This window comes from Ptychodera flava, chromosome 16, assembly GCF_041260155.1.
Source record: "Ptychodera flava strain L36383 chromosome 16, AS_Pfla_20210202, whole genome shotgun sequence".
Lineage (NCBI taxonomy): Eukaryota > Metazoa > Hemichordata > Enteropneusta > Ptychoderidae > Ptychodera > Ptychodera flava.
In genome coordinates, this window is record NC_091943.1 from 12,195,395 (window position 1) to 12,218,923 (window position 23,529).

Consider the following 23,529-nt stretch of genomic DNA (forward strand, 5'->3'; position numbering starts at 1 on the left):
ATAACTACAGATACATTACAATTAATACAGGATATGTGAATATTGACTAAAATTACAGTATTTTTAAGTACAATGTGCTGTGCTTTTCGATAATATTTCAGAAATTAAAAAATTTAAAATTAAGATAAATTATGCCCAGATGGAAGTAAGCAATATACTTGTACATGTAATTCTATGATCACTAACAGCTTACAACTACATCAACTGCATCACTGAAAGAACTTGGAAAGATAATGCTGCTGTGTAACGTTGTTATTGAATTTACAAAGCTAAAGGGGATGGGATTAGCTTAATGGGGCTGCGGTTATTACATTATACTGCTTATGGCAGAAACTCAATTGTTCAAGCCCCGGGAATCTCAGGGCCTCTATTAACCTGGAATAAAAGCTGGTATAGTACATTGAAACAATTACTTAATATTTTAACATTTTACCGGGTAGATATACTGTGCCAATTTGATAAATTATACCGTATATTCAAATTTCAGCTTACGCCATACTTCATTGCAACTCTACTGACATTCTTACATGTAAATACACTGTACAGGATTGTATGCTTGTTCAGACTCAAAACTGAACGAAACATCAGTGCAAAGTTTTAGTAGTGGAAATTCAAGTTCCCCTCTTTTCGTTTTATGAGATTCCATTGAGAGAGATAACACACGTTTTGTACATTCAGGTATTGAACTTAACCTGTACATGACACTCTGTGCTAAATGAACAAGTTGTACGAAATAGGGCACGTGTACATTGCATTTCCCTTATGGCCAGAAGCCCAGTCATGCAGCGATTATTTCTATTTATAGCTTTTCATACGTATTTGATGCCCAACAGTGACTTCCACAGATTTCAATCTGGCGTCTCAATTCTCCATGCGACAAATTGCTGTAGATAAAGGCAGCTGATCCATAATCAGAAAGCTGAAGGAGTCGTGTCAAAGGTGAATGTCTGATCTACAAGGAGCTGACCGTATGACCACACTCAGACTGATTCAGTTGACTAATTTTGCCAATTAAACATCTGGACTAAGATGATACAAAAACAAACTGCAGATACCATGAACTTGGCTACAGATATTCCTAACCGATGCACATCAAAATTATCTATCACCATGGCAACGTGTAGTAATATTTTATATTCAGATGATTTTTTGTTCAGGTGGTACTTTATCAGACACAGAAATATCGCATTACATTTTGGTACTTCAATCTTCATTACGATAGATATAAAACTTATCAGACATGCAAAAGATATAGAACTTTACAATGCTTCCTCTTCTTGGAATGACAAACTGTCAAAATCAAGCTGTTCTCTTACATTTCACAATTACCAAGGTTTAACAAATTTCAATCTTCTTTAAATTTTGTGAATGACAACACTGTCATATTTCTATGAGAATAAAAAGAGATACACATTGATGTATTCCTGTCCTGATGTGTCTGACTCACACGTGCAGATCCAAATTCTTGCTCAAATCAAATGTGCATCTACTATATTTACAAAGTTTGCTTGAATTTATATAAGAGCATGAAATGTATGTTAATTAGCCGTATGCACATGATTCACTAGTTGCGTTTTGGGTTATGGACATGCCAATATGAACCCATACCGGTGTGTGTGTGTGTGTGTGTGTGTGTTTGTGGTGTTGTATAAAAATTGCACAAAACTTTACTAGGTGAGCTATGGTACACTGAACCACCTTTCTTAATTGACCCTCTGAGCGCCGAAGTCAATTTTGGTCACCTTTATAACATTTTTTCGAGTTTTTGCCAAAATTTTGTTAAAAAATTGTAGCCAACGAAATGTAATGTTCATTTGGTCCAAAATTATCAAAAACATTTCACAAAAGTTCATAAATATTAACAAAATGTTGCATTAAATTTTGGTTGGAAAAATTATGTGCATTCAAGGGGTTAAGGTGGAAATGTACATGTAGCAGGGAGGTTGCAACAATGTCATCTTTGCTTGGTAAGTACCGTATACGGTACATGTATGTACACGTGTAACAAACAGGATATGGCGTAGATTTGATACTGTAGGTTGTAGGTATAAATCCAAAAGAAAACTCGATGAATTGTTAATGGTGTTTAACAAAACAAGATGAAGCAGAGAATGCTTAAAGATGTTCCATCAACACATTTTCACCTTGAAATACAGACAGTTTTGTCATAGTAAGAGGATCTTGAAGTATTCAGTGCCGGAACCATAGGAAGTCACGACCAGCAGGAAGAGACATATTGTGGAGATGAGAACAACATTTATCACAGGATTGGTGTGGTTACCCCGCTGTCGTGTAAACCATGGTACCATGGTTTTTCATCGACAACCATGATTAACCGTGGTTGTCGATGATATGACAATGGTAACTGACCATGGTGTCAAAGACTTGAGTGACCATTGCCAAAAATGGCCATGCTGACCATGTTTGAACATGGTCACAGCAAACATTTGTGTGACCATTGCCAAAATTGACCATGTTGACCATGTTTGAACATGATCACAGCAAATATTTGTGCAACCATTGCCAAAATTGACAATGGTGACCATGTTTTGAACATGATCACAGCCAAATTTTCTGTGATCATTGCCAAAATTGCTGATTGACCATTGTCATATATAATCTGCTGCCTAAGTTGATGTAAAATTGTACTGTATACAATGTATACCACTTTGTCGTGCTTAGGACAAGTTTGATTCATCAACATGAACAAAAGTCCAGTACATACTGTAAGCAATGGAAAACCAAGGCTGTTTCCAAATTTCAAACCAATGAAAAGAGTTAATCGTAGTCATATCTGGCAAACAGGAAAGTCCCTGTGTGCAAAGAATTTGCGCAACTAAAATGGCACATTTCACATGTACATCACTGGAGGTAACAAACACACAAACACCTACTCCTGAGTGATTGGAGTATCTACACCTGATATTTTAGCAAGAATCATGACACCAAAATTGCTTTTTAATGGATTTTATGATTCATTTGCAAGAATGTTGCTATGCTAAAGAAACGGGGGCCCTTATTCTTATGATCGATGCATGCATCAAAGTTGACCTATTTCACACGTTCTTTAACACTTTCACTGCGTAATTAATTTTTATACGTGCATTCCTGTGCGTAGTTTTCTATGGATATATGGCCTTAGAAATATTGAGTTACATGCATGAGTTGTATCTTTGTAACTATACGAGTATTCGGGACAATTTTTTCAGTGAGTATTGCAATATGACAGAGCATCATAAAATGAACAAAATGTCACGTGACTCACCTGGAAGGTCACGTGATAATGGCGGCCATATTGGATTTGACAGAAAAAATTCAAAAATGTTGCATTTTTTGTTATTTCAATACATAAATGTATTTTTTTCAGCGTAACACTTAAAAAATTACTACTTACATTATATTAAGCAGGGGAACACATACTCTAAAACATATTCAACATTAAAAAGGTAAATATGCATATTTATTACAAGTTCATCTTCGAACAACAGGTATCATCTGATATTCAAAAGAGATATATATTATATAGGGTATATACTTATATACTTGTAGCTAGTTCGATGTGTAATCGTCACTGATAGATTGATGTCGTACAACATCCACAGGATACCCCATCGACATTTGTGACGTCGGTCACCGACTCTTTGTAGCACTTTTCTCTCAGCATGCTCAGCTGGCCTACCTTTCTGTCTTGCTTGCAATCTCCGTCTTTGCTCAACTGGTTCGGGAACATATTCAAGTTTGGTATTAGAGTTATTATTTGAAATTTGACTTCCGCTATCTCCGTCGAGTTCAGTTTCACGATCTGTGACAATTCCACTATCACTGTCTAGAAAAACATGCTCAAGGGCTTAGTCAGTGTTAAACTATGCCCGCGTCGCCATTTTTAAATACCCCCTGACAGAAAAATAACAACTGATCACACGATCCTTACAAATTACGGCGGAGAAATGACCGAGTATAGCGGCATTTGTTTAAAAATTTGGCGCGCATGCTCATTTAGGTTTGACCTCTACCTCGTACGCTACACTAGGCTTGAGGAAATAGTCAACAAACATGATGTAGATCAGACAAAGCCAACGTATATCGAACGCATATAAACGCGTACGTTCTTGGCGCGTTTACGCGCCTCCCGCAGTCTGGCCGTTGGCGCAGAATGCGCCCTCCCGCGGTGAAAGTGTTAACATTTGCTTCTGATGTGCATCAATATACATGTACTTTATGACAGATAACATCCAAAATGACCTTCTGTAGTAATTACTGTGTTGTCTTGCAATAATGCTTTAAAAGTTCAATTGTACCTAGAAAATGTCACAGAATTTTCTTTCAAAGATCTCACATGCTTTTTTGAAGTCTTCCACCCATTTCCCTGTGTAGAGATCCACCTGTACCACAGAAAACAATGAGACTGGGGCAAACCATGGTGGTGAAAGGGTTAAGCTCATGCTCGTGGTTTTAGTATCATTCAGATAACATTCTAAGACACAAAATAACAGGTGATTAGTATTTTTACAAACTGTTCTTGAATAATTAAATAAATGCAAAGTAAGTAAATTCTTTGTTTTGCGTCCGCGCGCGCCTAGGTTTTTGGAGATTTTTTGGAAAAAAAACACAAATTTTCCTTTCGTTATTTTGTCGCAAAAGCAAGTCGTGGCTTTTAACTTTGCGATGAAACACTCCTTTACGACAATCAGATTTCACTAATGGACCATGCGGTGACGTAAAACAGTACTCTCTACACATTACCCCTGTCGATACTCTCTGCCTCACGCCGGGGCCTCACGTTCTCGCTGTCTGTTGTGGCTTTGCCTGTTGTGGCTTTGCCTTCACGATAAAAAATGGATGAAAAAGGGAAATAATCGAAGTTACAAAACAGGAAACCTTTGCACGGCAACTTGAAGGCATGGTCATTGCGAGCAATCGGGATTTGAACAGAGAGAGATTCAGTCGGCCGATTGGACTTGGGTACCACGACTCAGAGAGTATGGCAGAGGGAAAAATCGGAAAGTGTTGAAGCCTATCCTAGTTTATCGGTCTTTCAGGTTTGCCAAAAATTTGGTTCATTCGTCCATTTTAACTTGAAAATAAAAAACAAGCCAGTGATCAGTCCTCTAAACGGAAGGCCTTTACGTACTTTTTTGTTCAGTTTGGGTAAGGGAAAGTATATTAGAATCCCTCTGTGAATGTTCAAACTTGTAGTAGGCGGTCGTAGCTTCTCTTGAAGGAGTCACACTTTCTGCATTAATGACATCGGCTGGTAAGTTATTTCAGGTGTCCACAACTATTGCTGACAAAAAACTTCCTTGTGTTAAGTCGAACGGTTAGTTTATGAAGTTTGGGACAGTGTCCTTGAGTTCTCGAGTTGGCTGCTAACTCAAGTGAAAGGTTACAGTGGTCGTGGCCTTTGATAACTTTATAGAGTTGAATGTCGCCGGGAATTCTTCTTTGTTCAAGTGTTATTAAACCAAGCTGTTTAAGTCTATTTTGATAATTGTAGTGTTGGAGTTTAGGTATTATTTGCCGTGCTAAGATTTTTATGTCCTTTTGTAGCCATGGTGATCAAGCTTGTACTGCATGTTCGAGCTGTGGTCTCACAAGTTGCTTGTAAAGACGAAGAATGACATTTTTTTGATTTGATCGACAATGATCGTTTGATGAGATCAACATTCTGTTTGCTTTTTTGCAAACTTATCACATTTGCTTGAAGGTTTTAAGGTAGAATGAAGTAGGACGCCCAAGTAATTTTCTTCACGTCCCAGTGAAATATTGTTCATTGACTATTTATGGAAGGGGTTGTTGTAGCCAATATACGTCCGCCAGTGTTCACTCATTTTTTGTAGCTTGTCCAAACCAGCTTGTAGAATTTCAGGATCACTACAATTTCGCAAGGGGTGATATGTCTTGGTATTGTCAGTAATTTTTTTGAGTTCAGAAATAATTTCACCACCAGTGTGACTGATGTAGATTAGAAAGAGTACTGGTCCAAGAACTGAACCCTGTGGGTCACCACTTGTGACGTAGTCTCCATTCAGATGATGTTCTATTTATGACTACTCCCTGTTTTGTGTTTGTCAATCAAGCTTTGACCCTCTGTAGAATATTTCCGTTTATGCCATGATACGTCATATTTTCAATCAATCTTGGATGTGGTACTTTGAAAGTGCAAGGAATATAGATGTGAAGCGTCCTTCTAAATTTGGGTCTGATGAGTCTGTGTGTGGAGACTGACAATTGCGAAATGTTTCTTTTATTTGATGGAAAGGAAATATGCTGGTTTTACGGATGGTCCCGAGGAAGCTACAGGGAATACTTCTGTCAATTATATCATCAATGTCGTCTTCTGTCTGATGCCCCATCTTTCTAAAACTGAATGCCGAGGCTACAAGTTACCATCTGTTTGGTGTTTTCTTTCAAAACAGACACCTTTCAGCAAAACTATGACATTCCATCAGAGCATAAAATTACAAGAAACTTGAAAGAAACGTACAAGAACTTGAGGACAAAAGACTGCTACTGTATACTGTTATAGTGTACACATTCCTCAAACTGTCCAGATTTACGTAATTTGATGAGGCTGACAAGGTGCTGTGCAATAGAATTGGCATGTGGACACTTTGAATGCACAAGAAAGAAATTTAAAACTAATAAGAGAAAAGCAAACGTCAAAGAATTACTGTTTATTTTTATCCATTTGTCATGACAATGCATACAGTGATCATACAGTGTGTCATACTGTGACAGGAGTATTCATGTGGTTTGAGAAAAATTGTCCAATAAAGGCAAACAGGTTTTGTGTTAAATTTTCTGTGTGTGTTTTTTACCCGCTTACCCGCGTACCTTTCAGGATTTTGAGTGGACGCAAAACAAAGAATTTACTTACTTTGGCCTAAATGCTAAATAAATCGGCCAAGAAAATGTGGATTATATCAAACTTCATTTGCATGTTACATTTACACATCGCCAGACAATGCAACCGATTCAAAAAGTTCCTTTGATGACTAATTTTTTGTGACTACAGAAATAACAGGCAACGCGCTGACCATGGGCAAGGCGAGGGGAAAGCAAAAAATTAACGGGCCAGGCTTGCCGAGCCCGTTAATTTGGCTTTCCTTGAGCCCGCGCCCACAAATAAAGGTTAATGGTCAGAGAGGAGTCTGTTATTTCCATTATGTTATCAACATACCGAAGAAAACCGTCTAAATTTGCGAAAATTTCCAGAGGGAACGACAACTGGGCCCCAGAACTGAGCAATATTTGACCCACGTCACGCGCGCTGTATGTAAAACATTGGCAAATCCAGAGATATTTTCAGAAAAAAGTATCTCAGCTTGGCCCACAAGCGGTCCATTTTATTTTGTGATTGATTATGATTTACGTTTCAGCTGTAAAGTTACGATACTATAGAAATAACGGGCGACGCGCTGACCATTAACGTTTATTTGTGAGCAAGGGCGAGAGGAAAGCCAAAAATTAACGGGCGAGGCTTGCCGAGCCCGTTAATTGGCTTTCCTCGAGCCCGCGCCCATAATTAAACGTTAATGGTCAGAGTGGAGTCTGTTATTTCCATTATATTATCAGCGAACCCAAGAAAACCGTCAAAATTTCCAAAAAATTTCAGGAGCGAACTACAACTGGGCCCCAGAAACTGAGCAATATTTGACCCACGTCACGCGCGCTGTATGTAAAAAATTGGCAAATCCAGAGATATTTTCAGAAAAAAGTATCTCAGCTTGGCCCACAAGCGGTCCATTTTATTTTGTGATTGATTATGATTTACGTTTCAGCTGTAAAGTTACGATACTATAGAAATAAAGGGCGACGCGCTGACCATTAACGTTTATTTGTGGGCAAGGGCGAGAGGAAAGCCAAAAATTAACGGGCGAGGCTTGCCGAGCCCGTTAATTTGGCTTTCCTCGAGCCCGCGCCCATAAATAAACGTTAATGGTCAGAGTGGAGTCTATTGTTTCCATTATATTATCAGCGAACCCAAGAAAACTGCAAAATTTCCAAAAATTTCAGGAGCGAACGACAACTGGGCCCAGAAACTGAGCAATACGCGACGCACTGTCACGCGCGCTGTAAAAAATTGGCAAATCCGGAGATGTTTTCAGAAAAAAGTATCTCAACTTGACCTATAAGTGCTCCATTTTATTTTGTGATTGATTATGATTTACGTTTCAGCTGTAAAGTTACGATACTTTGAGTTGTTAATCTTATTATTCATATTCACGGGCATGTAAACAAACCATTACTGTGTATTTGTGGTCAGTCACGTGGTTCAGCTCGATCAATCAAAATGCGACGGGCAGGGCATGGTAATATAATGTTGAGTTGTTAATCTTATTATTCATATTCACGGGCATGTTAACAGACCATTACTGTGTATTTGTGGTCAGTCACGTGGTTCAGCTCGACCAATCAAAATGCTACAGCCAGTGCATGGTAATATAAATTAAGGTAGTATGTGCTACGGAAGTGAAGACTTAAACTTTTTGCTCAGACTTTCCTCAGTGAAACTTTCAGCCATTCTCTGGCCATATCAAGAATAAAAATCAGGGTTGATTGTGCAAAGTCGGGAATTTGAGAAGCAAATTGCCAAAGATTTACCGATATTTGAAATTCAAAATGGCTGCCATCCCCTGTGTTAACTCTATGAGGGAGAATGAAATTTTCAATTTTAAAAAAACTAACATGGTAAAAATGTTTCTTATACACCAAGAGCTTCAAAGTGAACCCCTACATGTGGTAGATCAGAAAAGAATTGAAAGAATTTGAGAGTCTGAGTATCTGTCCTAGAGGCGTATTCTACCTTTCATACAATGATGATAGCAAAAATTGCTCGTTGTGCTTAGCCATCCTCAAAATATTTTTCACGCCTTTTTGTAGTATAACATCAAATACATTCCTTTCTAGTTTTGTCAGAGCTGACCGCCAACATAACTGACAACCTCTTAATGGGGGAAAAGCATTAAGCACTAGAATTATCCGCAGAAATACCATTAAATAATAACAGTCCCTATGGAATGTTAAATGTCAGCAGAAATTGTACCAGTTGAGTTCAGTGTCAGAAATGTGCAATGTGAAGGCCATGAACTTACCATGATGTCATTAAATAAACGGATACACATATGCATGCCAGCAGATTGTATTAATGTACATGACATGTAACTTGGAAATAGCAATTTTTCTCTTTAATTTCAATTTAAAGGAAAACATCAAATAACATAGCATTTTACTGTCGCATGTACACATCAAGTACATCAACATCAGTGTGTTCTCCCTGTTACTGTCATGGGAGGGGGATGTCCCTCTCTTCCTAATATTTCTTTTTTTTTTCGGGGGGGGGGGGGGGGGGGGGGGGGAGATTTGGTTCTAATTGAGAAGACTATCATAAAATATGCAAATTCAAGTCAGTAAATTAGGATTTTTTTTAAGGTAGACAATTAAGGTTATAGCCTGGATCAAATTTCTTGTTAAACTCAGTCCCAGTTTCTTGCTGTTTTCCTTCTAGCATTTTGTATATATTATATATATTATATATATTATATATATTATATATATATATTAGAGTTACTTTTTGTATATATTAGATATATTAGATTTTGTATATATTAGCGCAAATCATTCACACTTCATTCATAAAAGTTCAAACACAGTTTTGCATTATCTGAAAGCAAACACTATTTGATAATCTTTCATCTGTAGCTCATATTTCAGCAGATTGGAAGCTTTATCACTTTACACAGTGGGTTAATTTAACAATGTGCTGTTACACATTACAGGCAGCAGTCATGGTGATGAATAACACTATCAATGCTCTGATTGTAGAGGGGAGCATGTCATGCATTTGCGTTTAAGGGGGATTTCACATACAGTAAATAGGCAAGGATTCACACCATCGCACACTCTCTGGAGAAAACATGGCAACATATGAAAACATGATAACTGTCAGATCCATCTGTCAATTTCATATTATTGGACTATGAAATATTGTTGCAGTATTGTATGGTAGATTATTTGACAATATTTTTAAAAACCCATAATACCATTGGCATGCGCAGTGATAAACTCCTAATCCCATATGATTTATGAAACTTTCTATGATATTCGGTGTGCATACAAGTAAACCATGCAAGACTGGTGCAGGGCTACAGCAGCATTATTGAAACACCACAGACCAGCCAAATTGATAAACTTTTTTCAAATAAATGTACATCCCGAAGATGTAGAACATTTTGGTTAAAGTTGGCAAAGATAAGAGTACAGGCAGTTACAAGTAGTGTGGCCACACTGCAAAATAACTATATTTTTTATTAAATGATGCTTTTGCAGCCACTTGTTTTTGCCCCTCTAGTGCTCCCTATTTTCTACATCCCTAGGCCCTGGTACCTGGTACTGTATAATTTGGCACTGTCCATGACAACAGACCATGTAGTTCTGTACCATATGCTAACATTTACCAATACATTGTGCATGTAATGTGCATGTAAACAGGTACTATGACTGCACAAAGGTAACAGTGAAGTCTTCTGTACATGTCTTTGAATTATGCTACACATTCCGTGATTTCCTTTCAAAAATTTATCCTCCTGAATTGGAGATAAAGGAAACCACAGAACAAACTAATTCTGTTTCTCATCTAGACATTTTTCTTGAAATGGACTCTAGTTATGTCATATACCAGTCCTGAATGAAGCATGAAATTCATTAAATGTCACCGGACTGTCTGTGTTGGTAAATACGACCGACTGTCTGGGCAGGATGACAGATTATCTTGATTACAGAACTTTGGATTTCTATCATGGTTTCTGGACAGTGTGAGCAGCATTCACATGTTTGCTGATTTTTTACAGAGATTCATATTCATGGTGATAGTAAGGATTAAAGGTGCAAAGGGTTACTGTTGGTGGCAACATTCCATAATGTTCAGTGCACACTCTTGCGCATACAAATGTGTACCTTTCAGGCATCTTTTTCTTTACTCTTGTAGTTTTTTTAGCATGTTTTAGCTCTTGCAAGCCTCATTTGTCACTATTGATGATATCATTACAAAATTTCAGTGAAAGCAAAAAAAAATAGATGAGCATGGATATTTGAAAATGTTTGTGATTTTTAAGATTTGGCTGAAAAAGAGATTCAAGATTAGAAAAAATGAGAAAGTGGAATTTTGCTGACTAAAAACAGGTTTCCACAAACTGCTGTCCAGGTCCCATGCACTGGAGTGGATAAAACCTAACAGTAAGTTTCAAATGTTTTGACAAAATCCATAGTTTCTGTAACATTTCAAAATCTTCTTGTACTCATTTGCATATTTCTGTGCCAGTCACTTGATCTATAACCAGTGATCTCTATCAGTGGTATACATGTATATACGTCATTACCTTGTATTTCCTCACACATAAATCCATATTCACACAGATGGCACAAATCTCCCTTAGCAACCGTTGCCTGGCAATTTAAATCTTTCAGTATCATACCAGGAATAATTATGTGAAATGAATGTTTTCATGTATGAATATTAATGTTTACATGCTAAATGAAAAAGAAAGCAAAGTAATTGGTTCAATTTTATGAGAGGAATACTGCTTCCTTTGAAGGTACAATGGACACTGTGCACTATTGGTGTGTAATCCTGTAGATAGTGTTGTGTTGGATTTCATTTGTATCCGCTTCATACATTTACGTTAAATGAACTTAGGGTACAGTGAGCTCTACAAATTATAATACTTTTTTCAATTCATGCTGACTGAGTGAATCTCTCTGTCACCACCAATCTCCTGATTGAAGAACACGTCTGCTGTGACATCGTCTCTAGTCAATGTCTGTTCTTTCACCTTTGTTAGCATTAATCTGCCACTACACAGAGAGGTAACGTAATTTGATTTCCGCATTTCATGACTCATACAGGCCTTAATGTACCTGTACCGCTCAATCAGAATTGAATCTGCATTTAAAGCAGTGACCCTAGACACTATTTGCGGTGAAAAAGGCTTCAGTTGTGTTTAATATTGTATGGCTGATTCCTAAATGCCTGTCCTATGTGATTGTTTTCATCTTGTGGACTTAAAATGAGAGTTAATTTTCTTGTTCAGGAATTCTAGGGTCATTTCTTTCTGCTCGTGTCACAGTACGATTAAAATAGATATCATAGTTTCTTAGGGAAAACATCATAAGATTACGCCTTCAGCTGATATGGCAATGTCATAAATGTTTTTGCGAAGGGTGTTTAAAACTGGTATTATATTATTGGGGATTAGTTGAGTTGTCACTACTAAAGAATATCAATGAACAGACATATGTATGAGGATATGGCAGACGTTATTTACCGGTAAATGGTTGAGGGTACGTATACAGTACATCACATACAAGGCAACTTAATGATTGTCTAAAATGATGTGTACCGGTACAGTGCTAGAGATTTCCCATAATTTATCATAATTTGTACCATTTTAGATTCCTCCGTGAAGTCTACCATGTCGCCCATGTCTAGAAAAATGCACTATAGGCTAGTTGTAAAAATTCTGAAAGGTACTTTTTTAAAATACCATACTTCTCAATTCCCATTGTAAATGATTTAGGAAAGTATGCTAGATTGAGAGAGGAGTTTTCCGCTTGTCGTGTCCTCAACCATACAGAATAGTGTAATGAAAGTAGGGAGACTAGTTGCACCTGTTTTACAAAACAAAAGGATGGCAAATGAACGCGGCAAATGGTCTCTGATGGAAATCAAATACCTGTATGTATACTTGATATGATGAACTGCACCTCATCAACGGCAAATTGAAAGGTAGTGATAATTTGTACTTGTATACTGGGTGTGTATTGTAGCCCTAAAAGAGACTAGATGCTTGGGGGCAGGTGGCTATTGCCCGACGTCAAGAGTTACCAAGTTATCATTGAATCCTTTGGGGCATATGCGATGTTCGATATACCGTATGTGGCATGTAATAATGATGTAATAATGTCATCGTTTGATAGCCGGGTGTAAAAGTACCAGTACCAGTATCTGTCAAAATTTCAAGGGAGATCTTCATCACTTTACTGGTATAAAAGCTTATTGTGGCTTTTCTTGAGGAAGGGCTGGTGTGCATGTGAAGACCAGTGCGTAAACCAATTGAATGGACGTGGTAAAAATTACATTGTGAAATACCTTCAGTTTAAATAACATGCGGCAAATATATCTTCACTTTGTCACTTTTTCAAGAAGTGACTTTGAAACAGATTTACCGGATACAGTGAAAGTTAAACTTTGAAGTGACTTTCATGGATTATTTTCATGGCTTATCTTCATAACTTCATAGGTTACATGTAATTCACAATTGGAAAATTGGTTTTTGAGTCGGTCAATAAAGTCATCAATTTGGAATCACCCTTGAATAATACCCATCCTCCCCTTGCATTTTGGCAGGGGGGGCACAATGCCTGGTGATGTGACATTCTGGTTCAAGCACATGAATAATGTTGACATTCATTAAACCTAAAACAAGTTCCAAGTGAAACTGCAGCTTCTGTAATATGTATCTGGTTCAAATTATTGTTTCATAGGTCTCAAGAGCTTAGCCAGGGGGGAGCTTTTATTGCTACAGTTTTAAGGCCGGCATGAAAAATGGATCAATAGAAATACACCAATAAAATTTTATTCATGTGCATGTACTTCTCTTGGAACTGGTTACTCAACTGCTAAAAATTCACATATACAAGTTTGTGCAGACAACTTTGTTTTCAGGTGAACAGTCAATTCTAAAGGGATTTTTGAGAAATCACTTTTCCATCTAGACATGTGCATGCGTACAAATACATGTACTAGGAATGACCCTAATACTGCAATGGCTCACATCATTTCATATCAAAATATGATATTCCAGTATGATAATGTTGTGTGTACAACATGCATGATACTATGAGGTTATCCCTCGATATCATGTCTTGGAGGGGTCGTATTGCTGCGAGTGCGGTTGTGGGCCGCTTCGACTCGTGTGATGCGGCCCACAACCACACGAGCAGCAATACGACCCCACCAAGACGTGATATCGAGGGATAACCTCTTTATCATATACCTATGCCCACGTTATTGAATGAATAAATCTCGAATATTAAAATATGATACGTTTCACTGCTGTTTTTCTTGATGGACTACATTTGTTTGCGTCATCTCGCTAAGGCGGATTGATATACTTGCGTCTGACGTAATCAATCAGCTGGCTCATTGACAATTATTTTACGGTTGAGCAGAGAAATGCTTGAACTCTGTCACCAAACATGTAGGATATCTACCGAAGTTTCCTTCACAGAGAAAATGAGGCATCTTAGATGGTTTATTCACTACACAGACACTGCATCGATGTAAGTTCGAAAATTCTTTAATAACTTCGAAACTCAGGCTGAACAGCTCACGAATTATACTACACAAGGAACGACATTGTTGACAATGATATATCCTCCACATACGCATGCAATCGGAAAACTTTTGTTAAAATTTCAATTAAAATCGGATGGACCATTTTAACAAAATCACGAATAAAATCTTTTTAAATTGATATTTGATCTGGAAGAGTCATTAAACTGGCGAGAAAAAAACAAACACGGCAATTTCAAACTCAACTTCAATGAAACACAACAGTCACATGTTTGAGTCCAACGTGTGAAATCTGGAGAATACGAGCGCGAACGAAATTGGAAAAATCTGGTTTCGGAAGATCACCAGTCCTGGGAGTTGTCAGAACTCGAAGAATCATATATCACGGCCCTACGACGTTTGCGTGGTGGAGACTTGAACGTGGACGTGGCAACATTAATGGTTAAATGAACCCGACGACATGTCTGATAGCACTTTTGCTTGTCGTCTGCGCTGCGCGTCTGTGCTTATGCACGGACGGAAACAGCTGGTCGGTCATCGATCTGTCAGTGCCCGTACGGTGTGATGCCCTGCTCTTTAATTTGTTCAAATTGGTAGCACTACTAGCAGGTTAATCCGATATCGACACATGTGTTTTATTTAGTTAACCCGCATTTCCTTATGCTTCAAAACCCTGCCTCTTTTGGAGATCGGACATGATATCGTAGTCAGAATCAAAATCATAGACGGGCACCATGGTTTGTTTTGATTAGGGCGCCACCATGTAAGTAGTCCGGTATGCAAATCAACAGGCCGTATCAGGCTTTGTTATGTAAATCAACAGGTCGTATCACTTTTTCATATGCAAATATTCATTTGAATGAAAGAAAGACGCGCTGATCATTCCTTTCATATGCAAATCAACAAGGCGTATCACTTTATTGACATGCAAATCAACATGATATATCATGTCACTGAACTCAGTACAGACACAATACAGGGCATAGGTATATGATACATACCAGTACAGCGAAGACAAGTGACAATCGTTTGAATTCTTAAGTACAGTCCATGGAGTGTGGGCAAAAAATCAACCTTTTTATAAATTGCTGTGATTTAGACGTTTCATCAAATATTTGCCTGAAGCGAATACTGTCGATTATGTTATGGTAGGAAAAACTGAGTTAATCATTGCCTTAGGCTATAGGAGCAAATCACTTTGAATTACGACGTCTGACAAGAAGGGAAATCAGAAAGCTTCCCATTTGCTCCGCAGCTACTTTGGGATTACATTTGTATATGTATCCATAACAAAATGATCTGACAACTTCTGATTTTACCCTGATGCACAAATATTGCCACCATCTTAATTTAACGTCATTTGGCATGTGAATTCATAGACCAGTGATACTTAAAGGTATACAGTCACCTGTAATCTAAATATGCCCATATATGGTCAAAGGGGCGTTCCTTGGTATTCAAAATACCAATGTGAGGGCGCTGTTTTTAAAAAGCGGCCACCCGCTTAAAATCTGTGATTTGTTAGATTTTCTCTTTCCATGGTAACTGTGGCAAAATTGGGACAGGTGACAGTATACCTTTAATTTGCACACGTACTGTTCTAATTTTATCAAAAGACAATACATTGCCCCCACTTTCAACATCCATTTTCCAAGTGAGTTATTAGCCAGTTGCTTTCAGCTGAGATTTAACCCTACATTTCTATTATCCATGGCATAATAGTCCGATAGTGTCGAAACAACGTGCATGAAGACTAGAGGCAGCAATCAGAGACCCGAGGGTTCAGCGGCTTAAAGTATTAACTTTTTATGTTTCCCAGATTCCTCAGTTGCTTCATCCAGATTATCTGCAGTCAAGTGAAACATGAAAGGACCTGTAGACTCATCAGTTTGAGAGCCACAGGAAAGAAGAAGCATATCAGGTGTGCAAATGCCTCCTAGGCACTGCACTAAAAAATTTTTTATCATATTACCTATAAAAGGATAGAGAACGCATCATTAATACCTAAGTGTCACTGCATCTAAACATTAAACATATACATACATCTACCAGTACCGGTATATGTGAGCCAATACACAGGGTCAGAGGTTATTTAAAAGCCAACATGTTTATACACAGTACATTCACTGAACACATTACAGTTTTCAAAGCTCCTTGTTTTTGTGAAATAATGTTTCCTGAGTCTCAAAAGTGACAGTCAACTGAAGGTACAGCATCCACTTCCCCACAGCAAATCTGAAATTAATGCAATTTCTTATAAAAATCAACTTACTTCTTTGCGTAAGGCTCCACTTGGGCAGTCTTTCATAAAATCACGATGCCTGTGAATAGAAATGAGACAGATAGAAAAACTCAGACGTCAAGGAAGACTTTTCTGCAGACAGAATTACCATGAAAAATACCAAAATGTACAAATTTACAAAACATCATATACATGTATCATAGGTCATCAAACGCCATTTCAGTGTTTTGCTATAGCCCTAGGGTCTATGGTTTTACCCAAATTAATATTGATGTAATAACTGGAGGATAGTGTTTCACAGAATGAAAGAAAGGTACATTGTACCCCGTAACCTGACATGTACATGTAACATTATACAACCCTATGCACCCTGACCCCCGGTGACCTATGACATCATGCGGACATTTTTGTCCGAACCAGGTTCAAAGGATTAAAGGCCATAGTTTTGGGTGTAAGACAATGCAAGTGACACTGCATATTCAGACTTCAGAGTTACTTCACAAAAAGTGATCCCCAGCAAAAGTACATCAGTGGTCAGACCGTTGTATTCCACATCATCCTGAACAAAACTACAAAAATGTCTCTTTGGTTTTTTTATCTAGTGGCAATTTAATCACAATATGTACATGTATGCGCTTTTTCTGTGTAAACTGCTTGAGTATTCCTTGAAAAGGCTACATGTATTGGTGTTTGCTGTTTATGCATTCGTGATAGGAAAGGAATTTCATAGCTTACAATTAGACCCTGGGATCACAAAACAGGCCTTTAAACTTGGCAATCATACGGGTTTAACCTGTTCATCCAAATTCCCTTTAATCACCACATGTCCACAATCATTATTGATAACACTGGGTTCAGTTTCCAAGCCATGGGGGCAACGGGGTAATGAAAATCTCCGCATGGAAATATCAAGAGATACATAGGGCTGACACATTGCGTATTGAAAATGTACCAGTATTGTAACAGTCCATATTATTTGCTATATCTGTTTCAGTGCACCTGAAACACTGAAGTAGAAACTATCAGCCACTGCCCTGGGAATCACACATGTAATAGAAGGAGCTTAATCTCATTTCAAAGATATGCCTCTGCCAGATTTTTCATTATTTCAACCCATACGAAATACGGCACAACTAATTATCTGAAACCAATCTGATGAAGCTGATGTGATGAGGTTTCTTTTCAAGAGAACACAGCAAGAGGGAAAGAGCACATTATATGCTACAGATGTCTCATGCTTTTCGCTTTCTAACAAGTACATGTACATGTACATGTATGCAAGCTGTAATCAATCTCTGCCACGGATGATGCATGCAGTGTTCTGTTTCTGACTTTCTTGAGAAAATATGTACACTGAACATCTCGCTTTTTGAAGGCCTTTTACTTATATGTTCAGTGTTCAACATTTCACTTGACATTCAACCATTTTCAAGTTCAAATAATCACTCAATCTTAGGTCTTCTGATGAACACGATATTTGCCACTGAATGAAATCTACATGTGTTACATCAAATAGGGACACACACTGAGCCAAACAGACAAACCTAATAATTAAATATTAAATTTAAGAGGTGACATTATGCCAGGACAACACATATATGTAACACTATCTTCAGCTTTGTACATCAATTTGCTTTTCTTGCACAAAATTTGAGTACTCAGGTAGCATAGCCTAGACTCCGCAGCATCTCTTCAATGTATCAAATAACTTTTAAACTTACGTAATGAACATATACTGTTTTACATCTCATTTTTTAAGCGTAAACTCTGTAAACGAAAATACGATGATTGAGGTGGTACACGCTTTGAAAGTTAAAGACTTAAACTTTTGCTCAAACTTTCATAAATGAAATTTTCAACCATACTATATCAAATGAAGAATGAAAATGAAAATCAGGGGCCACCATGTAGAGTTCAGTGATAGAGAAACACATTACCTGACATTTACCGGTATTTGAAATTCAAATGGCCGCCACCCCTATAACTCTATGGGAAAAATAAAATTTTAGATTTTCGATAAAGTAAGACGGTAAATTTTTCTTACATGTGGTAGATATGAAAAGAATTGTGAAGAATTTGAGAGTCCCAATATCTGTCCCTAAAGCGCATTATACCTTAACATAGTATATCGAAAAGTCATCATCAAGACACATAAATCTCAACAACTACCAGACATGAAATCTGAAGTTTTGGTAAATCTGTGATTTCACAAAGGAGAACGATAGCCTAAAGAAAATTCAGATAGCATGTTGAAACATATCGGTATTATTACAACTACTGGTATGTCATGCCGGTACTTGTCTAAATTTCCCCACACAGTGCAACTGTTGAATATACAGATCTTGGGGGTATGCAAGGGTGCTTATAATGTTCCTTGACGGATAGGCTCTGGTAGACATGTGCATGCAGACATGTGCAGTGTGTTCCATGCTGAATATTTCTTCACTATACTCTTTTTTATGTAACAAGCCAAACTTTTTTCTTATGAAAGTCTCAGATTCCATCATACATGTACAAGGCATTGGTAATGTTAAATGTTCTATAATCTGAGACTGAACATTACAGTGACAGTCAAGTACCAGCTATCAAATGTACGGTACATGTATATGATATGCTTGAGATACAAGTATTGATGGTAACAGGTCTCAGCTACAGAGTGGGATGTGATGATCATTCTTTTCAAATACAACAACGTCACTTCTTTATGTCAACATACACCCATAAACTTTACAGATTTGACAACTTGTACAATTTATTTTTTACAAAGTTATTTATGTACTGCATAAAAAAAATGTATTTGTTTCTAAATATGACTACACATACAATGTGGTATTCCAGAAAATTCTTGCTGCTGTTGTCTGAGAGAAGTTGATACTGTACATGTAGCTTCTGATTAGGTGGCCAGGAATCTGTACAATTTGCTAATAATTTCCTGCTCATAATATTTGTAACAACGCTTTACAGAGAAAGTGGAAGTGTTGATCATTTCTCGACACATGAGAAACCTAAATATTCTTCATTATGGATATTTTTATTTTTCAGTAACAGATACACTAATGGGGGATTAGTGAAATCTTGGAGATTAATAATAGTCTAATGATTGTACACCGGTGTACATGGAATGGATTACGCATACAATACCCAGCATGTATGTTGCTGAGCAAATGGGTCATAGTATAGATCTACTTGTTATCTAGAGAAATAGAATCATGGTAAAAAAATTCATAATATCCAATAAGTCACCTGTATGATGGGAAAACATTCCTGCATGTAGAGTTTCATATCAACCGGTATGCCACGCTATAATTTTTTTTCCTCTTCAGCATTGTGCTCCCCCGTGTTAACTATTTCATTGTGATGCTAGGATTAATGGATTTCTTCACTAATTTTCCAATCAAAGTCATTTACCTTCCTGTATTGTGATGGATTATCTTTGACACATCTCATCATAGTAATTCCAGCTATAGAGGAAGTTGAAAACACGTACCATATTGGAAAATTAATTCGGTTGCTCTTCGTCATGTTTAAAGTATGCGTAACTGAGTGATACAACCAAATCCTGCAAACTTGCAACAGTGACCATGGGTGTCAGTTACTATATACATTTTATATGCCAAGGAAGATTTTTTAAGAGTAAATACACTGAATGAACAATCCCATATCTTTGTCTAAGTCTTAATTTTTTACTGAAATTTAATTTAGAGTATAGAGCCATGGATCCCCACAGTCAGTATGGTCTCATACTGTAGTCTTCTTCTATTCTCAATCATTGAACTATGGTATTTTTCCTATGCACACTGTTCTATTAAATGAGTCTGGCTACGGATACACAGAAGATAAAATAATGAATCTATCATTAAGGTAGAACGTGCCTCAGGGAAAGATATTCAGACTCTAATTTTACAATACTTTTCTGATCTACCACTTGTGAAACTCATTTTAAAGCACTTGGAATGATAAAAATGTTCAACTTCTAAGTTTTTTCGAAAGTTGCAAATTTTATTTTTCCCAAAGAGTGGTAATTGGGATGGCAGCATTCTAAATTTCAAAAATCAGTAAGTGTTAACGTACTTTGTTTCTCCAGTACCAAACTTTGCATGGAGACCCCTGTTTTTTATTTTTTATTTTGTAAAAAAATGGTTGAATGTTTCATTGAGGAAAGTCTAAGTCTTCCATTCTCGAGGCGTGTACTACCTTAGGTCAACAGACTTATGGTTCTTTCAAGATTATAACTACGGTACTCATTATGAAAGGGTACAGTATTCATCTTAATAATAATATACGATGAAGCCCTACGTGTAGACTGGAGAAAGAGTTGGAAAGGGCTTCATATTTGTAGTATCCTAGTGATTGAACATTCATAACAAGATGATGAAAAGCAAGTCATACATGTGGCATTCGCATCTTTGTGTATTTGAATGATCAGAAAATTCTTGAAATGCAATGAAAGTGAATTACTAATTTCCTTCTGTCAGACTTAGTTTTCTCTGTTCATGTGTGATGAAGATGAATGCACAATGCAGTAATAGCATTGGAAAACAATACAACGTACACATGGGAAGGTGCATAATTATCACTTTATTGACTCAAGGGGAAAACTGTCAACCAGGAATATGACATGTATAGTTATACAGTTGCATTTTTTTAATACACAAAACCATGTAATGGTACATGTTCATTGCATTGTAGAAGCTGGTCTTTTCGCAAACTGTGTTATTTTGGTTTTCAAAAAATGTTCTGATATGATATCGCTATTTTTCACCAGTTTACAAGATGTTAGGTCCGGTAAACCCCACAGGAGATCATCTTTATTTATGCTAGTTCTCGCCATAACACTTTGCAATAGATCAGTTGCAAACAAGTCATGATTTTTTGGCCTGTCAAGTTTGTTGCGTGAGATGGAAGGTGCACTAGCTTTCATTAAGCATTGTTTGGATGTACATGTAGGAAGGACCATAGCATTTGGCCTTCCTTGTACTTACTGTTAAGGAATTCCTATTATTAACCCTTTGAGTGCCAAAGTTGATTTTTGTTGCCTTTATATAATATAACGCCACAAATTTCTTTCAGATCCACACAAATTTTTTTCATCCATTTGGTCTAAAATCATGGACAAAATTACAGAAAAATTCACAAAAATTGGTAAAATGTTGCCCTGATATTTTTTTTGGAAAAATTACAGTGCTCACAGGGTTACTACTATAGTGCAAAGATGACAATGTGATTTTAGCAATAAAACGTTAGTGTTAAATTCTTCAATTTTATTGGCAAATAACAACAACAACAACAACAGCAACAACAAAAACAACAAGCAGGTGATTACAAAGATCCCCTTGAATGTACCACCACTTATCAATGAACAGTTCATGGCTATCCTACTATAAATTTTCATTATTATTTGGTACATGTTGTAATTTTTTACCTTAAACAGCTTACAATATTTGATCAGTTTTAATGTCCTATCGGTCTGTTGAAGTTGCAAAACAACGTCTGTGGTAAAGGAATTGCTTATTATGTTGGAGGCCCTGGACCAAAACAAAATAATTTTTTTGTATGCATTTATCAGATAATATGAGGTTATTACGAAAATACCGCAAAGGATGCACGAGGACATTGGCGCAGCTTATCGCCTGACGCGAAGCGGAGGGAGATGCTAGGCGCCAATGTCCGAGTGCATCCTTTGTGGTATTTTCGTAATAACCTTATTATTATACATCTTACATTCCTGATCGGGCATCAAAATGTCGGAGTAGTGACCGTTTTCGTGCAATGTCAACAATTTTTCATCCGATTTTATCGCGCCAGTGTGGAACGCTACCTTGGACGCGCTTCTGCAAGTTTTGGAGTGTGTGCACTACACACATACTAGTCTGGCAGAGACCCTGCCATTCGCGTTCTTCCCTGTTTGAACACGCGCGTGCCCTTCAGAGACGCGACGTGAATCCCAGGGTTTGTACGTTCTTGCAAGCGACCGGTCGGATTTCTGCCTGATCCGGGTACTTTATAGAGCTCCACACATCCGTTAATCAAAACAAAAACTAACAAGTAGCATAGCCAAATAAAATTAAAAATGAAAAATAAAAACATACCGCGTATATAGGTGTACCAGCTACTAGTATATATTCTCTCTGCCCAGTTAGATAGGTGTTTCTTTTGAGGTCACTACCCTTATGAATATTCATATCCTTGCAAGAACAGACAGTTGCTGTGTCTGGCAGCGCATGCTCAGAGCTGCATAGCGTAGCCTTCGAATGCAGGCCCATCGTAGGCGCGCACAAAACAAGGCACAGCGACTGTGGAGAGTCTACACACATAAGTACGTACAGAGTGCGCGCGAGACTTGTTCTGGCATTCGTCCAAGGGGTCCCTTGAAACCGTTCTACAGTGAACGCGCAGATACAGCCGCAGGGAATGGGGCGCCTTGAAACCGTACGTGTTACGGAACGGGCGCGCGTTCCGTTCGGCTTTTTTAGCGCACGCTAAATTCTATTGTTCTCGATGGTAGATGTATAATAATTGCATGTATGCTGTTACTTTTCAGAACCGATATTTGGTTGAACTTGCCTCATGAGCCACTGGGTACAACTATGACAAAATTTCCTGATTTCACTGGTTTAATCATAGACTCTGGAGCAAGATGTAAATACAGAGGCAGCCACCCAGGTAGCTGTGATATCACAGCGGTACTGTGGCTTATCAATCGTGCTTGGGTCAAGGGTCATCACCACAGAACCGCTGTGAGACTTTTTTTGTAGTTTACTGAGACACTGATCGGTGTTGCTGAATGAAATCTATTAGTCTTTGAATAAATTAACTTGTGCCTGTTTTATCATTGACTAATAATGACTCATGCTCTACTCCTGCTATAGCTACCTTGACGATAAGAACACGTATTTTCAATCATTTTCCTGTGAGATGTCAACGATTTATGCGA

General features: G+C 37.6%; 1 protein-coding gene across 1 annotated transcript in view; it reads right to left on the minus strand.

Moving 5' to 3' along the window:
• Positions 1 to 23,529, minus strand: part of LOC139152840 (neuronal calcium sensor 1-like) — a 96,489-nt gene that overhangs the window by 38,837 nt on the left and 34,123 nt on the right. The window contains exon 3 of the mRNA XM_070726194.1: positions 16,626 to 16,674. Within this exon, the coding sequence (XP_070582295.1) occupies positions 16,626 to 16,674 (49 nt within the window). The remainder of the gene's footprint in view (positions 1 to 16,625; positions 16,675 to 23,529) is intronic.